The 22957-nt window shown below is 42.0% G+C and overlaps 1 protein-coding gene across 1 annotated transcript in view; it reads left to right on the top strand.

Annotated features, from left to right (window-relative positions):
- LOC126336075 (secretin receptor-like) overlaps positions 1-22957 on the top strand; it is a 189444-nt gene that overhangs the window by 84368 nt on the left and 82119 nt on the right. Inside the window, exon 8 of the mRNA XM_049999554.1 lies at positions 21846-21937. Coding sequence (XP_049855511.1) covers positions 21846-21937 — 92 coding nt within the window. The remainder of the gene's footprint in view (positions 1-21845; positions 21938-22957) is intronic.

Genomic DNA, 22957 nt, shown 5'->3' with positions numbered 1-22957 from the left:
AATACATAGTCAGGTAATAGTAAAACAAAGTTATAATCTATATCGTTTGGACATTAGTTTACTAGTTTAAATGTCTCGCTTCTTAATCTAATTTACACAGCATCACCTAATTTAATTTGACTACATTCCAAAAATCTTGTTTTGTGGTGATGTGCATTTGTATCTTTCAAACCACTGTCCATTCCATTCAAATGCCTCCAACTCCACTGCTGTCTCTGACCGAGCGGGGTGGCGCAGTGGTTACTACACTGGACTCGTATTCGGGAGGACCACGGTTCAAATCCGTCTCCGGCCATCCTGATTTAGGTTTCCCGGGATTTCCCTTCATCGTTTCAGGAAAATGCCAGGATGGTTCCTTCGAATGCGCATGACCTATTTCTTTCCCAATCCTTCCCTAATCCGAGCTTGTACTCCGCCTATAATGACCTCGTTGTCGACGGGACGTTAAACACTAATCTCCTCCTCCTCCTCTGCTGTCTCTGACAGAATTACAATGCGACCACAGATGTACGATGTCGTAAGAATTAGTTTTCTAGCTATGTGAATATTCTTTATATTTATGATATCTGCCGGCCATTTACGGGTTTCAAAGTAGCACAGTGCTGAGATTTAATAACAAAATCAAAATATTAGTATTTGTCACTACTAGAGTGCCAAGTGAGACAAACATTTAACCAAAACAGGAAACATGTCGGCCTATTACACAACAAATGCGTTCACAGTTAATTAGATAATCCTTTATAGATAAGAGGAAACAGTGCAGTTAAAATAATTTCAGATTTTATTTAAAATTTGGTAAGGAACCTGTCACATACTGTATTTTACAACCCTGAATAATAAAAGATGGATAATAGACGGTACGTAAGTATTATGTGCCCTGAAAACTGCAGCAGTTGCTGTAACACCCGACATCTGACTGATCAACTGCTGCACATGTTTAGTATTTTAACTGTACCTTGTACCCTATTAAAGAGTTGAGTGTGGTATCTTTCTGAAAACATTAAAATATGCTGGTGCAGACTGGAAGTACAAAGATCTGATAAAGGAACTACACTCAAGACAAACAGCGGTAGTAAGAACCGATAACGAGGAAATAGACTAGATGGGTCCTGGGAGAGATTCGACAAGGTTGCTGTTTGACACCAAGTTTTTTCGATACTTGTGTAGGAAAATCAAGAGATGAAACACCATCTCTTTAAGTGAAAAATGTTTCTTTCTAGCATTACAATAAGTGATGTCATTATTTTAATGTTATCCGTTTCTATCGGTGTTTCTTCCGTGAATGTATTACTTTCTTAAAATAAAGAACAACCGCCTTCAGTCATAATCGTGATTTTATTTCAATACACAGTGCATTTCGAGCCCTGGGTGCTTAACTTCAGCCGCTTTCACAGTCGACACAGGTTATTTTTCAGGTTTATCTTAATTCTGGTCCTGGTAACATTATAATGGTATGTTAAAAATGGGGACACTGTGAACCTAACACAAATGGAAGAGTTACTCCCTCTATTCAGTGGTGGATAAATGGTTTTTGAAGCATAGTGTGAGTAAACATGTTCGTGTACATCCACGTTTCGTTCTAGAGCACATTTTGTAAACACAAATCACAACTACTCAAATGATTTCAAGTACAAAGATGGCACACTCCTAAAAATACGAAAGTGTTATTGCTTGAAAGCAGGTACGAAGCCATTACATTATTAGTTATGCAGGATATCATTTACAAAATTAATACTTGTGAGCATTTCAAATGTGGGTTACGTTATCATACGGCAGCACTATTAAATAATTGTTTCCTTAGGTTCAAAAATGGCTCTGAGCACTATGGGACTTAACATCTATGGTCATCAGTCCCCTAGAACTTAGAACTACTTAAACCTAACTAACCTAAGAATATCACACAACACCCGTTTCCTTAGGATAAAATAAACTTTTAAAATTACCGAAATAACTGTGAGTGCTATACTCTGTTTGTTAATTCAACATATTTTTTCTGATGATTTTGCTTAACGTAAACCATTATTTTATATTAGAAGTAGTTCCACAGACGATGACTTAATTTTACATCTCGAAAAAGTAATTTGCTATAATGTTAGGTGGTAGTTCAAGCCATAGTGTACACAAGAACGGTACTATGTTAGTGTGTAGCTGACTCTTCCACGGTTTTCAAGTCAAAACATTTTTGGTTTAATAACATGGAATACAATTAAGCATTTTGTAAAAATGGATACTAAGATAGTGATTTTTTCCCATTAATAGCAGTTTAAACTGTAGTTAATTTGTTTATTCACCAAAGCCAGAAGTTAACGAAACAATTTCGTGGAATTATGTGATAGGATACTTGGAGGAACAAAGGATGTTGAAACAAAGTTCATTAAATAATTCTTTTGAAAAACAAATTATTTTGATCAAACAGTTGCAATTCAGTACACAGGATGTTACACAACAGTAGTGGCTGTTTTTAATGCTATTTAGAATGTGCCTTAAGGAACAAAGTGAGAATAGAAACACATGTGCTGAAATGTCTTCCAACGGCACTACAGAACATGGAAAATATAGGTTCTAACAACTGTTGCTAGGCCACCTTTTTATTCACAAACGAGGGATTGTATAGTGATACGCAAATGGAGCTGTTAGAGGTTCAGAACACAATAATAATCATATAATCACGATTTTCTTAGCTGTTAACATTCAAAAATCTATCCACAATAAAGTAATGAATATTCTGTTTCTGAACTCAGAGTTAGTTTATCCGAGTGTTCAAACTTTATAGCTTTGAGAAAAATATGGAAGATAAGGATGTGTATGATAGTGCATTTTTTTTACCAGATTGTTTACAGCCGTTTCAGCAATATGGATAAGTGACAGAAGCCATCAGTGTTTTGCAGAACAGCTAGAAGCTACATCACTCAAAGATGATCAACATTAGATCTAGAACAGAAATCTCACCCTATAGGTCCAAGGATAATTGGTTGGTTGGTTGATTTTGGTAGGGGGGACCAAACAGCGAGATCATCAGTCCCATCGGATTAGGGAAGAATGGGGAAGGAAGTCGGCCGTGTCCTTGTAAGGGAACCATCGTGGCATTTGCCTGGAACGATTTAGGGAAAACGGAAAACCTAAATAAGGATGACCGGATGCGGGTTTGAACTGTCGTCCTCCCGAATACGAGGCCGGTGCGCAAACCACTGCGCCGCCTCGGTTGGTCAAGGATATTTAACTGCAGAACTTTCTGATTTCTCCTATGCCTCTAACAAACTGTGTACTGAGTGTATATCGTATCTCACTGGAAAGATTTTGTTTGTAAACCACTTACCCAAATTATTTTTAGAAAGGAAGATGTCATATTTGGTGACACTACACTCAATCGAAAACATATTTTCTACTAAGAGTAGCCTGTATGACATTCACTTTGCTAACACATTTTCCTTCGATCAGCATGATTCCACATGTCTTGTGGACTGTGAGGTCTGAGGTTTACAGCCTCGTCCTATTGTCCATGGTCGTTGCTTCTCGCTCATGACACAACTGTGTTCACCTGCTAGTCCTTTTCCTCAGATAAGCTAGGGTTGTTGACAAAAACAGACCAGTTTACCCAGCCAAATGCCTCTATCATTATCCTACAAGATATACAGGATGAGTAATGATTTAATGGTAAATTGCATTACGTTTATTCTACTTAGATTTTGTTATGACAGAACATACGACTACTAAGTCATTCAAAAAATCTTCCTATATAAATACTCCCACATCAGTGCTTGTTATATCTCCTTCTACTAATGCTAATCTGTGCCATAGCTGCAAACATGCAGCACTACAGAGTCTGTAATATGTGGGACTGGTGATTACTTTCCCCCGTACAGATAAAATTGCACAACACACTTGCACACATTAAGAACAAACACATAAGGCACACCGCCTTGACGCAGTGTTAACATCGCTTACCGTCGAATCACCGAAGTTAAGCACTGTCGGGCTAGGCTAGCACTTGTATGGGTGACCGTCTAGGTCTCCAGAGAGCTGTTGGAAAGAGGGTGCACTCATCTCTCATGAGGCCATTTGAGGAGCTCTTGACTGGGAAGTTGTGGCTCTGGTCATGAAAACTGACAACAACCGGGAAAGTGATGTGCTGCCCACGCCCGTGCAGGGACGCCTATTGGCTAACGATGAGATGGCGGTCGGTCGGTACGGTTGCCTTCGTAGTTTATTCGGGCAGAGTTCAACTAATGCAGCAAGAAATAGCAAGATACCTTCATTAGAGCACTGCAGCCGCGTGGTGAATCCACGTGAGTATCGTTCGTTTTTGTTACTGGCTATGTATGGACACACGGAATCACACTGCTGGTAATTCACTCACTCGGTATCACGCAGTGGTCACTCACCAAGTGATGTTCAACAGACACGTGGCCCTGCCACTCGTGTAAGGAAACAGAAACACTACCTATGCAGCTTCATCACAAGGAAGTGGCAGTAATGGGACCGGTGCAACGGCCTTGCCACAGCGGATACACCGGTTCCCGTCAGATCATCGAAGTTAGGCGTTGTCGGCCGTGGCCGGCACTTGGATGGGTGAGCTAATAGTAGCGGCTCCCGTCAAAGAAAACGATCGTAACGACTAGGAGAGCGGTGTTCACACCACACGCCCCTCCTATCCTCAACTGAGGATAACACGGCGGTCCGATGGTCCCGATGGGCCAATTGTGGCCTGATGACAAAGTGCTTAATGGGACTGGCAACCAAACGAATGCATTTGAATTCGAATTTCCCTTTAACTGCCGGTTTTCCACGTTCTCTATCGACAAAGTGTGTGGTGCCTACCCGAGATTCACCAAGTTTGGCCACAATATAACGAAAATTAAAGTGGTAAACACATACTTAATGTTTCTGAAGGTCGTTCTTTTAGCTATGGAAATATATATTAGTCCGAAAGAATAGCTGATGAAATAATTGTTCAAATGGCTCTGAGCACTATGGGACTTAACTTCTGAGGTCATCGGTCCCCTAGAACTTAGAGCTACTTAAACCTAACTAACCTAAGGACATCACACACATCCATGCCCAAGGCAGGATTCGAACCTGCGACCGTAGCGGTCGCGCGGTTCCAGACTAGCGCCTAGAACCGCTCGGCCACTAAGGCCGGCCGATGAAATAATGCTCGCTTTCAGTCGCCTGCTGAAACTGCACTGACACTGAAACGCATTTTGAAGAGAACAAATTAAAAATTTATGTTGAGGAGCGTGACAACAGATTATAACTCTCAGCTGTATAATTAACAATAAAACTTTAATGTAGCTACGTTGTCGGCTTTCGGGAGTAAATCGAGCAAATGAACTAACAGGGCTCATTGTAGTTGGTAACATAAACCGAAAGAGAAAGGAAGCGTATGGTATAGTGGTCGGAAGAGATGGGTATCATTCGAATAAATTCCTATTCGAATAAATAGTTCATTCAAACGAATTTATTCGTCAAGAAATTATTTGCAACTTAAATAACGAATAACATATAATGCTATTGCATTTTCTTTATTTATTTACTGTACAGAATTAGTATTTGTTCCCTTGGACCAGAGCAGGTCCTGTCTGGTAAATAACTTATTAATGGTATCTCTAGAAATCTGCCTTCGTGTCTAAGTGGCTTAAATTCCAGACTACAAAGCTAAATAAAGCTCTAGGGTTCGGTTCCATGCACCATTGGTTCTATGATTTCCCCTGTTAATTACTTGTTCTTTTGGCTACAACAATGACTATAACACTAAGTCAAGTTGCACCTTAATACGGAGTACGTGTTGAAGTATAGATCACCCTCAGATTGGCGATATAAGTCTCTTCGGGTGTGGGAGGAGCACCGCAGTGCACAAACAAACAATGCTTAGGGTGAAGGGCTACATCGTACTTGATAACTGACGTCAGTCACTTGCAGGTACCGTATTGCCACACGGCGCTGGCTATCACTCGGTTACAGGTTATTTGCGAACACGGCAACTCACTTCACAAATGCTGTCAATGTGTAACTCGCAGCAAAGTTAGAAGTGCCCGCCGCGAGTTATGTCGGAAATGCGAGATGATTTGTGGACAGCTGATTTTAATGAGGAAAGACTGAACTGCAGCAGGAGATGCGTTTTGTAGCCCTGAATTTAAACTCGCGCCCTAACCACAACCTCGTGATGTGGAACGTATCCGAGAAAGCGGTACTCAACAATCTGCAGCAGAACTAAAATCGCCATAGCTTTGTTTACACTTGTTAAAGATAATTTATTGGAGCATATTCAGGACAGAAAAAGTTCAGTTTCAGCGCTTAAAGCAAACTGTAATATCTCGCCGTCATTAGTTACCTGAAAGTATCCTCTCACTGGCCACACGAGCTGCCGCGTTACCAACATATCAGCAGTCCTCGTTTGCACTTGATTGCAGATTATAGACAACAAAGGCAGATTCCAGACGAAAAAAGAATGATAGGTAGAAAAATAAGAGCAAATAAAAAAAGAGAATCAAGAATTAAAATACTTTTAAACCAATTAATTGAATAAATTTGATAGTCAGACTGTTTTGATTAGATTTCGAAATAAATAAAAAATATTTGCGGTATTTGACGAGATTCACAATGATGAATTGTAGTGTCGAAAAAATCGGTTTCACATAATCTACAGTGATGCTTATCTAATTTAAACCGATGTCAGTGCCCACGATAACCGCATATGTGAAGCTGAGTCATGTGTGGACCTATCCAGTAGTGTTTAGGTAGTGCTGTGTGTGAAACGGGTCTATTTCATGAGCATCGTGTGTGTGTGTGTGTTGTTTATTACGTTGCGTTGTTATTATGCAAGGCGAAATATGAAATAAAAGTGCCATGCCCATTATTCGGGATCCAAAACCAAGAAAGACTGTCGGATAAGGAACTGGAAGAGAGCTGACCAGTTATGGCAGTCTGGCAACGACGAACGGTTTGGACGTGACGTTGAGCGCTCTGATTGGAGAAAACTAGCTGCAACACGTGAAGTATAAACTATCATGTAAGTTTAATCAGACTATAGGCAGCCTGAGTAAAGTAGCCGCAATGCTGAGCAGCCAGCTGACCTGAAGTTGTGACTGATCACCAGAGTCAGATGGACAACGATTATGTTCTGACTGTTTGCTCATAACAAAGGCAAAGCCACGTTATTGAGGTCCACTTTACTGTAATTATAAAAATAATCTTTCCGTCTTTCATGTGCTTTGTTCAATGCTTACTGTAAGTTCACGTACACACTGTAGATGTCAGAGCAGAAGGAAAATATAGTGGTTCATCTAGTTTTAAGCATTTAATTTTGCCAGAAAAATTGCTTGCGAATATCGGAGAAAATCCTCTCATCAAACAATGCAGTACCGATGCTGGGCGTCATTGTAAGGGACGAGGCATTTGGTTTATCTGAAAATTTAATGCTTGCTTCTGAGGAAGAGATGTATACTCGAGAAGAATTTTTAATTGCCATTGCGACGGGTCGCGGTTTAATTTCTCGTGTCACTATTCGCCGTTGTCATCGTGCAGACTGCAAATTAAAATTCACCTACCCCCCTAAAGGTGGCAGGGGTAAAATACAGGGAGCGAAAGGCTATTTACAATTTGTACAGAAACCATATGGCAGTTATAAGAGTCGAGGGACATGAAAGGGAAGCAGTTGTTGGGAAGGGAGTAAGACAGGGTTGTAGCCTCTCCCCGATGTTATTCAGTCTGTATATTGAACAAGCAGTAAAGGAAACAAAAGAAAAATTCGGAGTAGGTATTAAAATCCATGGAGAAGAAATAAAAACTTTGAGGTTTGCCGATGGCATTGTAATTCTGTCAGAGATAGCAAAGTACTTGGAAGAGCAGTTGAATGGAATGGATAGCGTCTTGAAAGGAGGATATAAGATGAACATCAACAAAAGCAAATCGAGGATAATGGAATGTAGTCGAATTAAGTCGGGTGATGCAGAGGGAATTAGATTATAAAATGAGACATTTAAAGTAGTACAGGAGTTTTGCTATTTGGGGAGCAAAATAACTGATGATGGTCGAAGTAGGGAGGATATTAAATGTAGACTGGCAATGGCAAGGAAAGCGTTTCTGAAGAAGAGAAATTTGTTGACATCGAGTATAGATTTAAGCGTCAGGAAGTCATTTCTGAAAGTATTTGTATGGAGTGTAGCCATGTATGGAAGTGAAACATGGACGATAAATAGTTTGGACAAGAAGAGAATAGAAGCTTTCGAAATGGGGTGCTACAGAAGAATGCTTTAGATTAGATGGGTAGATCACATAACTAATGAGGAGGTATTGAATAGGGTTGAGGAGAAGAGAAGTTTGTGGCACAACTTGGCCATAAGAAGGGATCAGTTGGTAGGACATGTTCTGAGGCATCAAGGGATCACCAATTTAGTACTGGAGGGCAGCGTGGAGGGTAAAAATCTTAGAGGGAGACCAAGAGATGAATACACTAAGCAGATTCAGAAGGATGTAGGTTGCAGTAGGTACTGGGAAATGAAGAAGCTTGCACAGGATAGAGTAGCATGGAGAGCTGCATCAAACCAGTCTCAAGACTGAAGACCACACCAATAACAACGTCAGAACGGCGTCTGCTCAATGTCCTTTCACTCGGCAATGTAGATACTTACAAGGTGATGTAAAAGCAGAGTTGATAAAAAACACCACCTAATATATTCAATTACTGAGCCCGCGCAACTCTAGTTATGAAAGAAAGTTCTGTAGAAATACTGTCATCCAATTTTACTGAGCAGTAAGAAAATGGATTGGCTTCTGAAAAATTGTGACCGAAATTTCCACACAATAATGTTTATTTTATCCTTGATAACCTAAGAAAAGGTACTACTCAGTCCACATTTGAACTATTGGCTATTTCCTTCCTGTTCACGATTCATACACACATTTCACACACACCCATCAGACAGAAATCAGTCCAGACCCGACCCAAATTAATCAACGTTTCCACAGACATTAATTTCATCACTAATATGAATTATTACATTCGGTCATTCTTGTGGATTTCTAAAAAAGAAACTGATAGCCAAAAATGCTCAGTACTTGAATACTGAAACATGCCACGCGGATTCTATGAAGGCCAATGTTTCACATTCGAATATGTTTCCATCTCGTGGTCGTGCGGTAGCGTTCTCGCTTCCCACGCCCGGGTTCCCGGGTTCGATTCCCAGCGGGGTCAGGAATTTTCTCTGCCTCGTGGTAGCTGGGTGTTGTGTGATGTCCTTAGGTTAGTTAGGTTTAAGTAGTTCTACGTTCTAGGGGACTGATGACCATAGATGTTAATTCCCATAGTGCTCATAGCCATTTGAACCATTTGAATATATGTCCATCAGATTTAGTCAAAACATCTGAAATTTCGCCAATCAGTCCTTAACAACAGCTGTATCGACTTAGCTCACCAATAACTCAAACACTAAGTAATTCTTCATCTTACACTTTATTTATACTGGCACTAGTAATATGACCGTGCGCGTTCGAAGCTAGCGAGCGACTTCCTTCCTCCAGCCTCACTCCCAGTATAACTATCAGGTAAAGTGCGGGAACCGTCTCAATTCTGATTGGCTGACCATACTGACTGCCAGTCACAATACTTGCTCGTGATCATACTGGCACCAAAACTGCTCTGCACCAATTGTTATACACAGACGCTTTTGCGTCCATCTGACATACAAATATTCTGGTAATGTTTAATAAACGAAAACGAAAAGACAATAATTCTGGAAATATTCTTGAGATACAGATTTTATTCCAGCTGACTTTCTGGCTGCTCTGTTACAATAGCAATCAAACCTACACATATGTCATCAACAAAGTGGGTAAATCCCCCTAGGATCATTTTCCCATGACAGGTTTGTGTAACACTTGCAACTTACTTAAGACGGTATGTAATGCAATACTGAATTTTGACAAATTTCCCACATACACACCCATTTATTCACAGGCTCACATAACACATAATAAAATAAATATTGTTTTTAATAGTTCTTTCTGAAGTTGTTCTAGAGTTCAAACTACGAACATTGTAAGGTATTTGAAATTTTTAAATTAAATTTCAATTAAATAATTCTATACCCTAATACTGCAGGCGAGTTCAAAATGGTTCAAATGGCTCTGAGCACTATGGGACTCAACTGCTGTGGTCATTAGTCCCCTAGAACTTAGAACTACTTAAACCTAACTAACCTAAGGACATCACACACATCCATGCCCGAGGCAGGATTCGAACCTGCAGGCGAGTATTTAAATTGACAACCAAATACAAGTCATTAATGTTCCTCGGTGAATTTCCTTTCTTAATTGTAGTTTTTATAACTTTAAAGTAAATTTTTTTCTCTCCGAAAATATGCCCGCTAGAAAGCTGAGGTTTTCACACCGCCTTTCTATTAATAACTGAGTGCAGTATACAAATTTCGAAAGCGATAACACAAAAACTACTATCCTTTATTTAGAGTCTTATAGGTGGTGAATGTACGCATTCAGTAAGGCCAGTATTACACTATCAAATTTCTTTGTCAAAGATTTGATCAAAGATGTGATCAAATATTCCGTCAAATATATTTGACAAATATTTTTGACGTAGTGCTAGAAGGGGTATTACACTGTCATCATATTTTTTGTCAAAGTTCAAGATGGCTGACAACGACTTGTTATTAACCGCAGCAGCAGCATGTACCACAATTGCACTGTTTGCACATGCGGAAGACAAGCAGGGAAAAAGAAAGGAAACATACCTGGGTGAAGCCGTGGGTTTTACGACGACACGACAAAAGCTTATAGTGGAGGATATCAAGTCGTACATCAGTTACTTAAGAATGGATGAGCATACATTTCTGTATATGCTCAATGAAGTGTATCCTCATATCACAAAGCACAATAGTCACCTAAGAATTGCAACATCTGCAGAAGAGAGGCTCACTGTAACACTCCGATTCCTTGCTACAGGAGACGGTTAGGTTAGGTTAGGTAACGTCAGGTCAGGTCAGGTCTCCTATCTTCTTAATCTACACTCCTGGAAATTGAAATACGAACACCGTGAATTCATTGTCCCAGGAAGGGGAAACTTTATTGACACATTCCTGGGGTCAGATACATCACATGATCACACTGACAGAACCACAGGCACATAGACACAGACAACAGAGCATGCACAATGTCGGCACTAGTACAGTCTATATCCACCTTTCGCAGCAATGCAGGCTGCTATTCTCCCATGGAGACGATCGTAGAGATGCTGGATGTGGTCCTGTGGAACGGCTTGCCATGCCATTTCCACCTGGCGCCTCAGCTGGACCAGCGTTCGTGCTGGACGTGCAGACCGCGTAAGACGACGCTTCATCCAGTCCCAAACATGCTCAATGGGGGACAGATCCGGAGAGCTTGTTGGCCAGGGTAGTTGACTTACACCTTCTAGAGCACGTTGGGTGGCACGGGATACATGCGGATGTGCATTGTCCTGTTGGAACAGCAAGTTCCCTTGCCGGTCTAGGAATGGTAGAACGATGGGTTCGATGACGGTTTGTATGTACCGTGCACTATTCAGTGTCCCCTCGACGACCACCAGAGGTGTACGGCCAGTGTAGGAGATCGCTCCCCACACCATGATGCCGGGTGTTGGGCCTGTGTGCCTCGGTCGTATGCAGTCCTGATTGTGGCGCTCACCTGCACGGCGCCAAACATTCATACGACCATCATTGGCACCAAGGCAGAAGCGACTCTCATCGCTGAAGACGACACGTCTCCATTCGTCCCTCCATTCACGCCTGTCGCGACACCACTGGAGGCGGGCTGCACGATGTTGGGGCGTGAGCGGAAGACGGCCTAACGGTGTGCGGGACCGTAGCCGAGCTTCGTGGAGACGGTTGCGAATGGTCCTCGCCGATACCCCAGGAGCAACAGTGTCCCTAATTTGCTGGGAAGTGGCGGTGCGGTCCCCTACGGCACTGCGTAGGATCCTACGGTCTTGGCGTGCATCCGTGCGTCGCTGCGGTCCGGTCCCAGGTCGACGGGCACGTGCACCTTCCGCCGACCACTGGCGACAACATCGATGTACTGTGGAGACCTCACGCCCCACGTGTTGAGCAATTCGGCGGTACGTCCACCCGGCCTCCCGCATGCCCACTATATGCCCTCGCTCAAAGTCCGTCAACTGCACATACGGTTCACGTCCACGCTGTCGCGGCCTGCTACCAATGTTAAAGACTGCGATGGAGCTCCGCATGCCACGGCAAACTGGCTGACACTGACGGCGGCGGTGCACAAATGCTGTGCAGCTAGCGCCATTCGACGGCCAACACCGCGGTTCCTGGTGTGTCCACTGTGCCGTGCGTGTGATCATTGCTTGTACAGCCCTCTCGCAGTGTCCGGAGCAAGTATGGTGGGTCTGACACACCGGTGTCAATGTGTTCTTTTTTCCATTTCCAGGAGTGTATTTTTGTATTCAGCGTGCTTGACATTGTAAAGCCCCTCATCAGCTTCATAAATTTCAATTAATTTTGTAGTTGTCGGCACACACCAATTGTATTTACCGGCAATGTTCATAAAAACACTACAGACGGCAGAATGCTACAGCGATGCTTGCGCTCCATGTGGTAACATGTCACACTGCAGTGAACAGAAGACAAGCGACTTCTTTGATCAAATCTACAGCGAGGACCCAGATTTGATCAAATGTTGGACGACATTAGACAAAGTTCCCTATTACACTATCAAATATCTTTGGCAAAGATATTCTCTAAAGATATTTGACAAAGACATTTGATAATGTAATACCGGCCCAAGATACATTGAATAGCTTTCCCACGGCAGGCAGTGACAGATGCACGTTTGTCTCCCGGGTAGGCAGCTAAATGTCAGCCCCCGAAGATACATACAGCAAGCCATCCTGAAACAAACGTTCACTTGGAACAAAAACATGCTGTCTTTTACAAACTTGTGTGCCTGAAAGAATCGCTACAAATCTGATGACATCCTGTACGTGTCCCTACACTACTGTAAATTCCTATAGGCCCTACAAGCTGTCAACGTCTGTCTGCTTCGAGAAGTGCACAGGCACTAACGGCAGCCACTTGCGTTCTCCGCGAGACCCAATGTTCACAGCTTACTGCGCAGAGCTAGTTGGCTGCCGTGCAGCCCGACACGTTCCAATGGCCGATGCATCCAGGAAACCGTAGCTGCCCAGCGCGCGAGTTGCAGTGCTGCGCCATTGTTTTATTGGCCACTGCGGCCTGAGTGTCGCATCCCTACTACACTACAGGCTCGGCTCTGTTCAACTGTTCTGCTCCTGGCAGTACGTCTCCCCCTCCTACCGCTGACAGGCGCAAGAAATCTACGTAAGCAGCAAACGATGAGAACACAGCACACAAAGACTCTTACTCTTCAATACCTTTCTCAGATTGCTAACGCTACCGGAATGCGTATCTCCTTCATGTAATTCGCTTTCCGTTTATGGTTGTAGTGCTACAAAATGAGTGAAACAAGGAAAAACTAAGTGGTTCCTATCGACTAACACCACCAGACTTTCAATAAATCTCCTAAAGCGTTTCTGAAATGCTACTGGACGCCCAAAGTAATCCAAAGAGTTTCACGATAAACTCTGAGTAAGCTTGGCCTTAGAATATGGAGTAGATACGTAGAGAAGTTACATAGAGCTTTGAGATTCACAAATTTCTGAAGAGACACTGGGCTCAAGTTAATAAATGAGCTCATAATATTAGAGTGTACTTGCAACTTTTGTAGAGTTCAAAAATGGTTCAAATGGCTCTGAGCACTATGGGACTTAACATATGAGGTCACCAGTCCCCTAGAACTTGAGGTGCTTAAACCTAACTAACCTAAGGACATCACACACATCTATGCCCGAGGCAGGATTCGAACCTGCGACGGTAGCAGTCACGCGGTTCCGGACTGAAGCGCCTAGAACCGCTCGGTCACCTCGGCCGGCTTTTGTAGAGTGCAATTGTCGAGAGAGACGGTTGGATGACGACTCTCTCCTTTCTTTAGAAACTGAAATATCTCAAAAACAAATACCGTATTTCACCGGTATTAATGTCCACAAACAAGGGAGGCGTAAAGGAAATTACAGACATAAAATATCCGAGAAAATGTCAAAGAAAACGGGTCACGAGTTTCAAATGATGTTCTAGCAGATTAAGATTTCATTTGGAATAGGATTTGTCAAGTGAAGTTTAAGTGCAATCACAACGAATTATTAGCCAAAAGCTACTGTAGAATTAATCATTTCTCAGCTTTTTCTGAAGAAGGTTGTGAGTTGGAAGTCATATATCAGATCACGATTAAAGACGAATTCGGAAGTGTATTGCATTTACATCTGTAAAGCGTGTTTTATTTAGTGTCACAACGATAAATCTCCGAAAATCAAAGAAAGTTTCTGATGAGAGTTCTGAAAAAAAAGTTGTTCTGAAAACTGATTTAAAAGAAACAAAAAGTACATTCGTATAATAAATGACAAATAATTTGAGCAGTAAAAGACATCGGATTCTTAACATTACTAATCCACAGATGAATATTTGTTATTCACAAATAACCAATAATAGTTTATATCTATATCCGTTGTTCGCCATTCACCCCAAGTTCGTCCTTGTTTAGAAGTAAGTGAAGGGCATCACATGTGTGCACACTGCAGATTCGCAGCCGGCATGGAAGTGGTTGCAGACGCATGAAACTCGCAAAGCTGTGAACAAGTTCTTACGCGGCTGTGCCACACGCGTGGCCGGGTGTACATCCGCTCATACGGCTACTTCCGCCAACGTTCACGAATCGTATCCACGCAATCAGCTGCACACTGCAGACGCGTGCAGGCCACAGGGATAGACCACGTACTTGATGGGCTCCAACCTCCATACGATTTTCTGACCAAGAAAGAGTGTTAAGACAACCTAAAATGGTAAAAGATATTTGAAATTCCCAGGAAAATAAATATAAGCTGTAGAGAAAAACTGGTAATATACAATAAGTACAAGAACTAAGATGGAACTGTAAGAACAGAAGCTTAACTGAGAAGTTTTCGTGTTTAAAGTGGTTTAAGGCAAGGTTTCAGTATTTCTCTGCTACTGTTCAACAAGTACTTTGAAGAAGCAAACAACATAAAGATTCAAGAGTGGGATTAATATCAGAGTGGAAGGATATAAGATCAACTGATGACATTACTATCCACAGTGGTAGCAAGGACGAATTAATCCGTTGAATGGAATAAAGCCTACTGACCAAAGGATGTGGATTTAGAGTGAAAAAAAGAAAGACGAAAGTAATTAGAATTAGCATAAACGAGACTCATATGGACATAACACCAAATTTGGCGACAAGGTAAAAGAAGGTTTCCACGAATTTTGATACTTCGGAAGCAAAATAACGCATGACGGACAAAGCAACGACATCGATTTGTAGTAGAAGTTTGAAAGATATACGATGTTCCAACGTTATAAAATATCTCGTGGGAAGCGATCTATCTACACGAATATCATTCTTGTGTAACACAATTGGCTCTTAATTCACGCAGATGGATGTTATCAACACAAGATGTCAAGTTGGTTCGGTATATCTAGAGTTACTTTACTTTTCACACCATTCCACACAAGTTACTACTAATCAAACTGCGTGCCTACGGAATATCGTCTTATTTGTGAGATTTAATTTACTATTTGCTGTCAGGAAGGTCATATTTCGTAGTAACTGATTGAAAGTAATTGAATGAAATAGATATGATATGTGGGGATCTCCAAGGAAGTGCTATAGGCACTGCCCTGTTCTCCGTCTATATACACGATTCGGGAGAGAGTAGCCCTATTAGATTTTTTGCAGATTGTGCTGTCGTTTATCGTCCAAAATGTCATCAGAAGACGAATACCAATTCTATGCACCGTCCTACGTTCCAGCGTCTATTTCCGACGGTTTTCCTGCTGACCCATCACCGTTCTAGCAGTATTAGTTATCTTTTTATATGCGGGAGCCTCAACGGCAAAACATAATGGAAGAAACTTCCTTCTTAGAAAAATTGTGCTGAAATGTCTCCTTCCGGTCAACATTGCAATAAGGCACGATAAATTTGTAGCTATTTCAGTCATTTATAATTTTAAAATAATGGTGTGGTAGGACCTGTGTCTTTCCTCTCTTGAAACACAGTATCAGCAGTTACTCTTGCAACCTTATCTTGCTGCTTCTGTGCTTTTATCGGCCAGACAATCACGGCCACTTGTGCAGAAACTGTTAGTTGAGAAACCATAATTGGTCACAGTACGCACACGTTTTCCAAAATAGATCGTAAGAAACTGAATAAATCCATCTGGCATTCCAGTCTATGATTGCTACCCGATATATTTTACCTTAATTTGTTCTATGAACGTTTTAAAAAATAATTCCGAGCCTCTCGATTGAAATCATCTGGATACTTAGATTATTTACAGTCTTCACAAGGAATTTACTCAAAATCGATTCCTTTTTTCACATAGCCACTGTCAGATCTCACACAAAAACACATATTTAAGTATGCCTGTATCCAGAAATATCTACCTTTGCAAATCCCTCTGGAGTCGGCACCATTTAAAGTTACAAAATTGTACATGTTGTGGCCTTAATCGTGGCCTAGTAACCACTTGGGACATCTTTGTTTTAAACGGAACGATGCCTGTTTCAAAAAGTCGTCAATAAGGGGAGCGATTCTGATCGTTGAGAATTTGATGGTTTACAGTACATCCGTCTGAGAAAAACCATTTCTTGCCCTCAGATATTCCATTTGGGTCCCACGTTTGCTTGCTGACTCATTGGTTTAAAATGGACGTAATATATGCAAGGGTAATATAAAGAGATCACAATCGGAACTTCAGCAAAGTTTCTTCTGGATGTCGGTAAGTGGTCAATAATATGCTATCTATAGAACATGATTACGTAAAATTTAATGCCATAAATGTTAAACTGGAAACTATATAGCATAAATGATACCAGTGCTTTCCTTCTCACCTTGTAAACAATGGTTCCTTTCTCAATTTGTAACCGGTTGCTTGTGTGGTTGGAAGCATTATAGAAACAAAAGGATTTCGATCTTCGTAGCCACAAAGTTTCGGTGAGCTCTAAATGCTCTCATAGACTGCTGACAAGTTTCTGTTGCGACAAATTACTAGCACTGAAGACTGAAGTCTTAGAAATGACCATAAATTAGCTTTAATTTGGTACGATCCATGTGAATTCAGCCGTCCAGTCAAAAATCTCAATATTCACACACTATAGGGCTTGTAATTGCGGCAAAATTTGCAATATCTGAAAAACTAGAAAATATAAATAAGAATGTGCATCTGTTCACTTCATGTAATCCACTTCCTGAGGAAGAGTATATTTACATGATGTAGTGCAGCAACAGGAGCGTCACATAGAACAATAAACGTATGTTTAATACAGACACTGACTCATAGAGGTTTCCAAAAAAATTGAAATAGTACGAAGTTGCAATCAATCAAGTTGGAAGACATCTCTATGTTCGGATAAGTATTTTCCTTTCATGGGAAAGGATTCAGATGCAACGATGGCTGCTTTCGGAACTATCTGCAAACTATCAACTTAAAAAGGTTTTGCATCACCCCGGTTCGCAGAACTCCTGAAGACAGACATTGACTGTGGATATTGTATCACACACACAGTCCCTTTGAGTCAGAGATGTCACTAAACCCGCCTATAGATGTAAACAACCATGCAGGAGCAGCGCCTATTAGATGGAGGGGGTCCGACAGTCGATCAGTTCCAGTCATTCAACCAGGAAGTAGGTACACGGCTCGTCTGTAGCACAACCATGCCTTGACGGTCAATACCGCGGTTCGATCGCGTCCGTATTGTTACTTTGTGCCAGGAAGGACTCTCAATAAGGAAAGTACCCTGGCGCCTCGGAGTGAACCAAAGCGATGTTGTTCGGACATGGAGGAGATACAGAGAGACAGGGTCGATGGTATGACTCGCTCAGGCCGCTCAAGGGCTACTACTGCAGTTGATGACCACTACCTAAGGATTACAACTCGGAGGAACCCTGACAACAACGCCACCACGTTGAATTATGCTTTTCTTGCAGTCACAGGACGTCGTGTTACGTCTCATACTGTGCGCAGTAGGCTGCATGACGCGCAACTTCATTCCCGACGTCCATGGCGAGGTCCATCTTTGCAACCACGACACCATGCAGCGCGGTACAGATGGGCGCAACAACCTGCCGAATGGACTGCTCAGGTTCGGCATCACTTTCTCTTCACCGATGAGTGTCGCATATGCCTCTAACCAGACAATCGTCGGAGACGTGTCTGGAAGCAACCCGGTCAGGCTGAACGCCTTAGACACACTGTCCAGAAAGTGCAACAATGTGGAGATTCCTTGCTGTTTTGGGGTACCATTATGTGGGGCCGACGTACGACGCTGGTGGTCATGGAATGCTATCCTCGAATCGATAGTGCAACCACTTAAGCAGCATATTGGCGAGGCATTCGTCTTCATGGACAACAATCATAAACATCTTGTGAATGATTACCTTCAGGATAATGAGATCGCTCGACTAGAGTGGCCAGCATGTTCTCCAGACATAACCCCTATCGAACATGTCTGGGATTTATTGAAAAGGGCTATTTATGGACGATGTGACCCATCAATCACTCTGAGGAAACTATGCCGAATCGCCGTTGGGGTGTGGGACAATCTGGACCAACAGTGGCTTGATAAACTTGTGGATAGTATGTCACTACGAATACAGGCATGCATCAAGGCAAGAGGATGTGCTACTGGGAAATTATAGGTAGCGGTGTGCACAGCAATCTGTACCACCACCTCTGAAGGTCTCACTGTGGGGTGGTATAACATGTAATGTGTGGTTTTCATGAGCAATAAAAATCGCGGAAATGATGTTTATGTTGATCTCTATTCCAATTTTCTGTACTGGTTCCGGAACCCTCAGAGCCGAGGTGGTGCAAAACATTTTTTGATGTGTGCATATAAGTGACCACTGCTTTGCTTTTGTAGCAAATACACACTGAAACTTTAACTTTCTCAATGTTAACAAGTATTCGAGACGTCCAGAAAATGTTTAAATGTGTGTGAAATCTTATGGGACTTAACTGCTAAGGTCATCAGTCAATAAGCTTACACACTACTTAACCTAAATTATCCTAAGGACAAACACACACACACACACCCATGCCCGAGGGAGGACTCGAACCTCCGCCGGGACCAGCCGCACAGTCCATGACTGCAGCGCCTTAGACCGCTCCGCTCATCCTATTCGAGAGCTTAAGTGCTGCTCTGGTGTGTATTCTTCTGAACTCGTATGAGGTTCAGAATGGTTCAAATGACTAAGCAGTATGGGACTTAACATCTAACCGAGCGAGGTGGCGCAGTGGTTAGCACACTGGACTCGCACTCGGGAGGACGACGGTTCAATCCCGTCTCCGGCCATCCTGATTTAGGTTTTCCGTGATTTCCCTAAATCGTTTCAGGCAAATGCCGGGATGGTTCCTTTGAAAGGGCACGGCCGATTTCCTTCCCAATCCTTCCCTAACCGGAGCTTGCACTCCGTCTCTAATGACCTCGTTGTCGACGGGACATTAAACACTAACAACCACCACCACCACTTAACATCTGAGGTCATCAAAACCCCAACTAATCTAAGGACATCACACACATCCATGCCCGACGCAGGATTCGAGCCTGTGAGCGTAGCAGCAGCGCGGTTCCGGACTGAAACGCCTAGAACCCCTCTGCCACAGTGGCCGGTTCGTTATGAGGTATCATCAGCTATACTACCACTTTGTCGATGTTTGTGTTCAGTGACAGTTTTTTGAAACGCAGGAAGGAATGTGCAGAAGAGACTGCCATTGGTAGTTTCTGGAATTTTCTACTGTTTTTGAGCTTATGAGGCGTGATGTTGGGTTGTGCTGCGTTTGTAAACATGATGAGCGCTACATATTTAACTGTTGCATAACAAAGCTATAGGGAGATATTATTAACACGGGGATATTGTTAATACTGTAAGTAGGCTGTTTAGGTTTTTATGTTGGTAACGTCACGTAGCGCTCTGTATGAAAATCACTGACTGTGATGTCTGCAGTCTGTGACTGGTTTGTATTGTTGGAATTTGGTATTGTAGTGTTGTAGTGTTGGGCAGTTGACTGTTAACACCGCGTAGCGTTGCGCATTTGGAGGTGGGCCGCCAGCAGTGGTGGATGTGGGGAGAGAGATGGCGGAGTTTTGAGAGTGGATGATCTGGATGTGTTTCCATCAGACAGTAAATTTGTAAGACTGCATGTCGTGTACTGATATATATATATATATATATATATATATATATATATATATATATATATATATATATATATATATATAATGACTTTTGAACACCATTAAGGTAACTACATGGTTTGTTCTCTATCGAAATCTTTCATTTGCTAACGATGCCTATCAGTAGTTAGTGACTTCAGTTGTTAGAATCTTTTATTTAGCTGGCATTATTGGCGCTCGCTGTATTGCAGTAGTTCGAGTAATGAAGATTATTGTGAGGTAAGTGATTCATGAAAGGTATAGGTTATTGTTAGTCAGGGCCATGCTTTTGTAGGGATTATTTAGTCAGATTGCGTTGGGCTAAAAATATATTGTGTGTCAGTTTGATGATGATCAGAATAAGTAAAGAGAGAAATGTCTGAGTACGTTCAGTTTTGCTCAGCTGTTTGAAAATCAAATAACTTAAGGGGTTTACCAGCACAATCATTCATAAATTTTGCTAAGGGGATGTTTCAATACTTCAGTTACAGCGTCTTATTGCGAGTAAAGTTCTAGGGATTTCAAAACTACTTGCGTGACGTGTGGATAGTTACGCCACTCTTCATCAGTCGTGCTCCACCTTGTACTTTGGAACGAAATATCTTCTGCATGGAACACGTGATATTTTCAAATTAACTGAAAGTTCAAATAATTTTTCCCTGTATTGAAAATTGAAAAAAATGTGTTAACTGCCGATAATTTGTGTTTCAAAACCTTGTAACTGGTTTTTCACAATCTGTCGTCTAAATTTGGATTCATTTACTGATTTTTGGTGTATAGTAGAGTAATAATGAAACTCATGGAGTATTAAATACAGTATTGACAAAATTTTCTTTGTTGCAATGATTTTATATTCGTTTGGTGTACTTACTTCTAAGTATCTTACCGTGTCGTACATTGAAACAGTTTTCACAAAACTTAACTTTCCTGAAGTAATTCTTGTAATGTCAGAATAAGTGTGATATACACAAAAGTGAATGCTATCATTTCAAAATGGGATGATAAAGGAAATAAACTTGGATTGCAGGGCTGGCTACGCGCACAAGTCTAAAAAATGTCTCAAGGATCCACACTCACCTCCACTCTCTACCCGTATCGAACTATTTCTAATCGGTGCCCCTTCGACGAAACATTCACACTAAATTGTTATCTAGAGAGATATCATCCAAAAGAGTGGAAAAATGAGAACTCAAATTGTTGGAATTGACTGAACTTTGTTTAGGTTCATGATCCTCTTTGCTTACGATTGTTGCACCTTTCAAATTATTTATTGCAGGGGCTGTCTACAAAGCTCGGTGCCTCATTTCCGTAACTTGGCTGACCATTCTAATTTAAAAGTGGGTCAAGTTATCTGGGGATTAATCGCGTACACTACCTCTAGCACTGAGATGCACTGAAGTACAGTTTAGCTATATTACTATGCCAAACGATTAGTTGCCATTTGCACTGTGTACAAATGTGGTTGTTTTCGTGGTTACTGTGGTAGATGTCTGTGAGAGTCTGTGGGTGGGCTTACTCCGTGCCAACGGTTGCAGGTGAGCTTCGCGCTGTTCCTCAACCTGGTGCGCCTGCTGCTGCTCAAAGTGCGCGCTTCGGCTACGCTGCAGCGCCGGAGGGCGCGTTACATGTGAGTAGACTTCAGTCTTGTTCACCGATTCCGCTTGCTTTTACGTCTGCATCTAAAGGGGTGTTTTGTGTACCTACATAGTTACTGTCGCAAATGGTGCACGGGGAGAATGATTGTTGCTAAGCCTCCTATGAGCTCGAATGTCTCCAATTACACATGAATTCCTTTTTCGTGAGCTATACTTGTACTTAGGAATAATCAATACATTTGTTGTGTCGCGCTTTTGAAACAACCAGAAAAGGAGATTTTACTCTTCGCTAGCCTCAACTGTTTGTGGTGTACTGAGGAAAACACAATGAGAGCAGAAGGAGTAGAACGCTGAAGCACTAATGGTGATAAGTGACAAGAACACACACACTCATTGACGAATACTCAACTTCGTACAAATCGGCTCAGGCAGCAGATCCCGAAGTTCAACTGCTATTGCAGAAGGTAAGGCAGGATAGTAAACAGTTCTTGTTCACCGATTCCGCTTGCTTTTACGTCTGCATCTAAAGGGGTGTTTTGTGTACCTACATAGTTACTGTCGCAAATGGTGCACGGGGAGAATGATTGTTGCTAAGCCTCCTATGAGCTCGAATGTCTCCAATTTCACATTAATTCCTTTTTCGTGAGCTATACTTGTACTTAGGAATAATCAATACATTTGTTGTGTCGTGCATTTGAAACAACCAGGAAAGGAGATTTTACTCTTCGCTAGCCTCAACTGTTTGTAGTGTACTGAGGAAAACACAATGAGAGCAGAAGGAGTAGAACGCTGAAGCACTAATGGTGACAAGTGACAAGAACACACACACTCATTGACGAATACTCAACTTCGTACAAATCGGCTCAGGCAGCAGATCCCGAAGTTCAACCGCTATTGCAGAAGGTAAGGCAGGATAGTAAACAGTTCTTGTCCCAATAGGACGTTGACTGAAGACGGGCTGGTGTGGGCTCGCTAGAACCAGACGACGGGTTGCGAAGTACACAAGTAGAAATCTGTCATGTCGGTAGTCGAGCTGAGCTGTAACTGCCCGC

This window comes from Schistocerca gregaria, chromosome 2, assembly GCF_023897955.1.
Source record: "Schistocerca gregaria isolate iqSchGreg1 chromosome 2, iqSchGreg1.2, whole genome shotgun sequence".
Lineage (NCBI taxonomy): Eukaryota > Metazoa > Arthropoda > Insecta > Orthoptera > Acrididae > Schistocerca > Schistocerca gregaria.
This window is presented reverse-complemented; position numbering and strand designations above follow the sequence as displayed.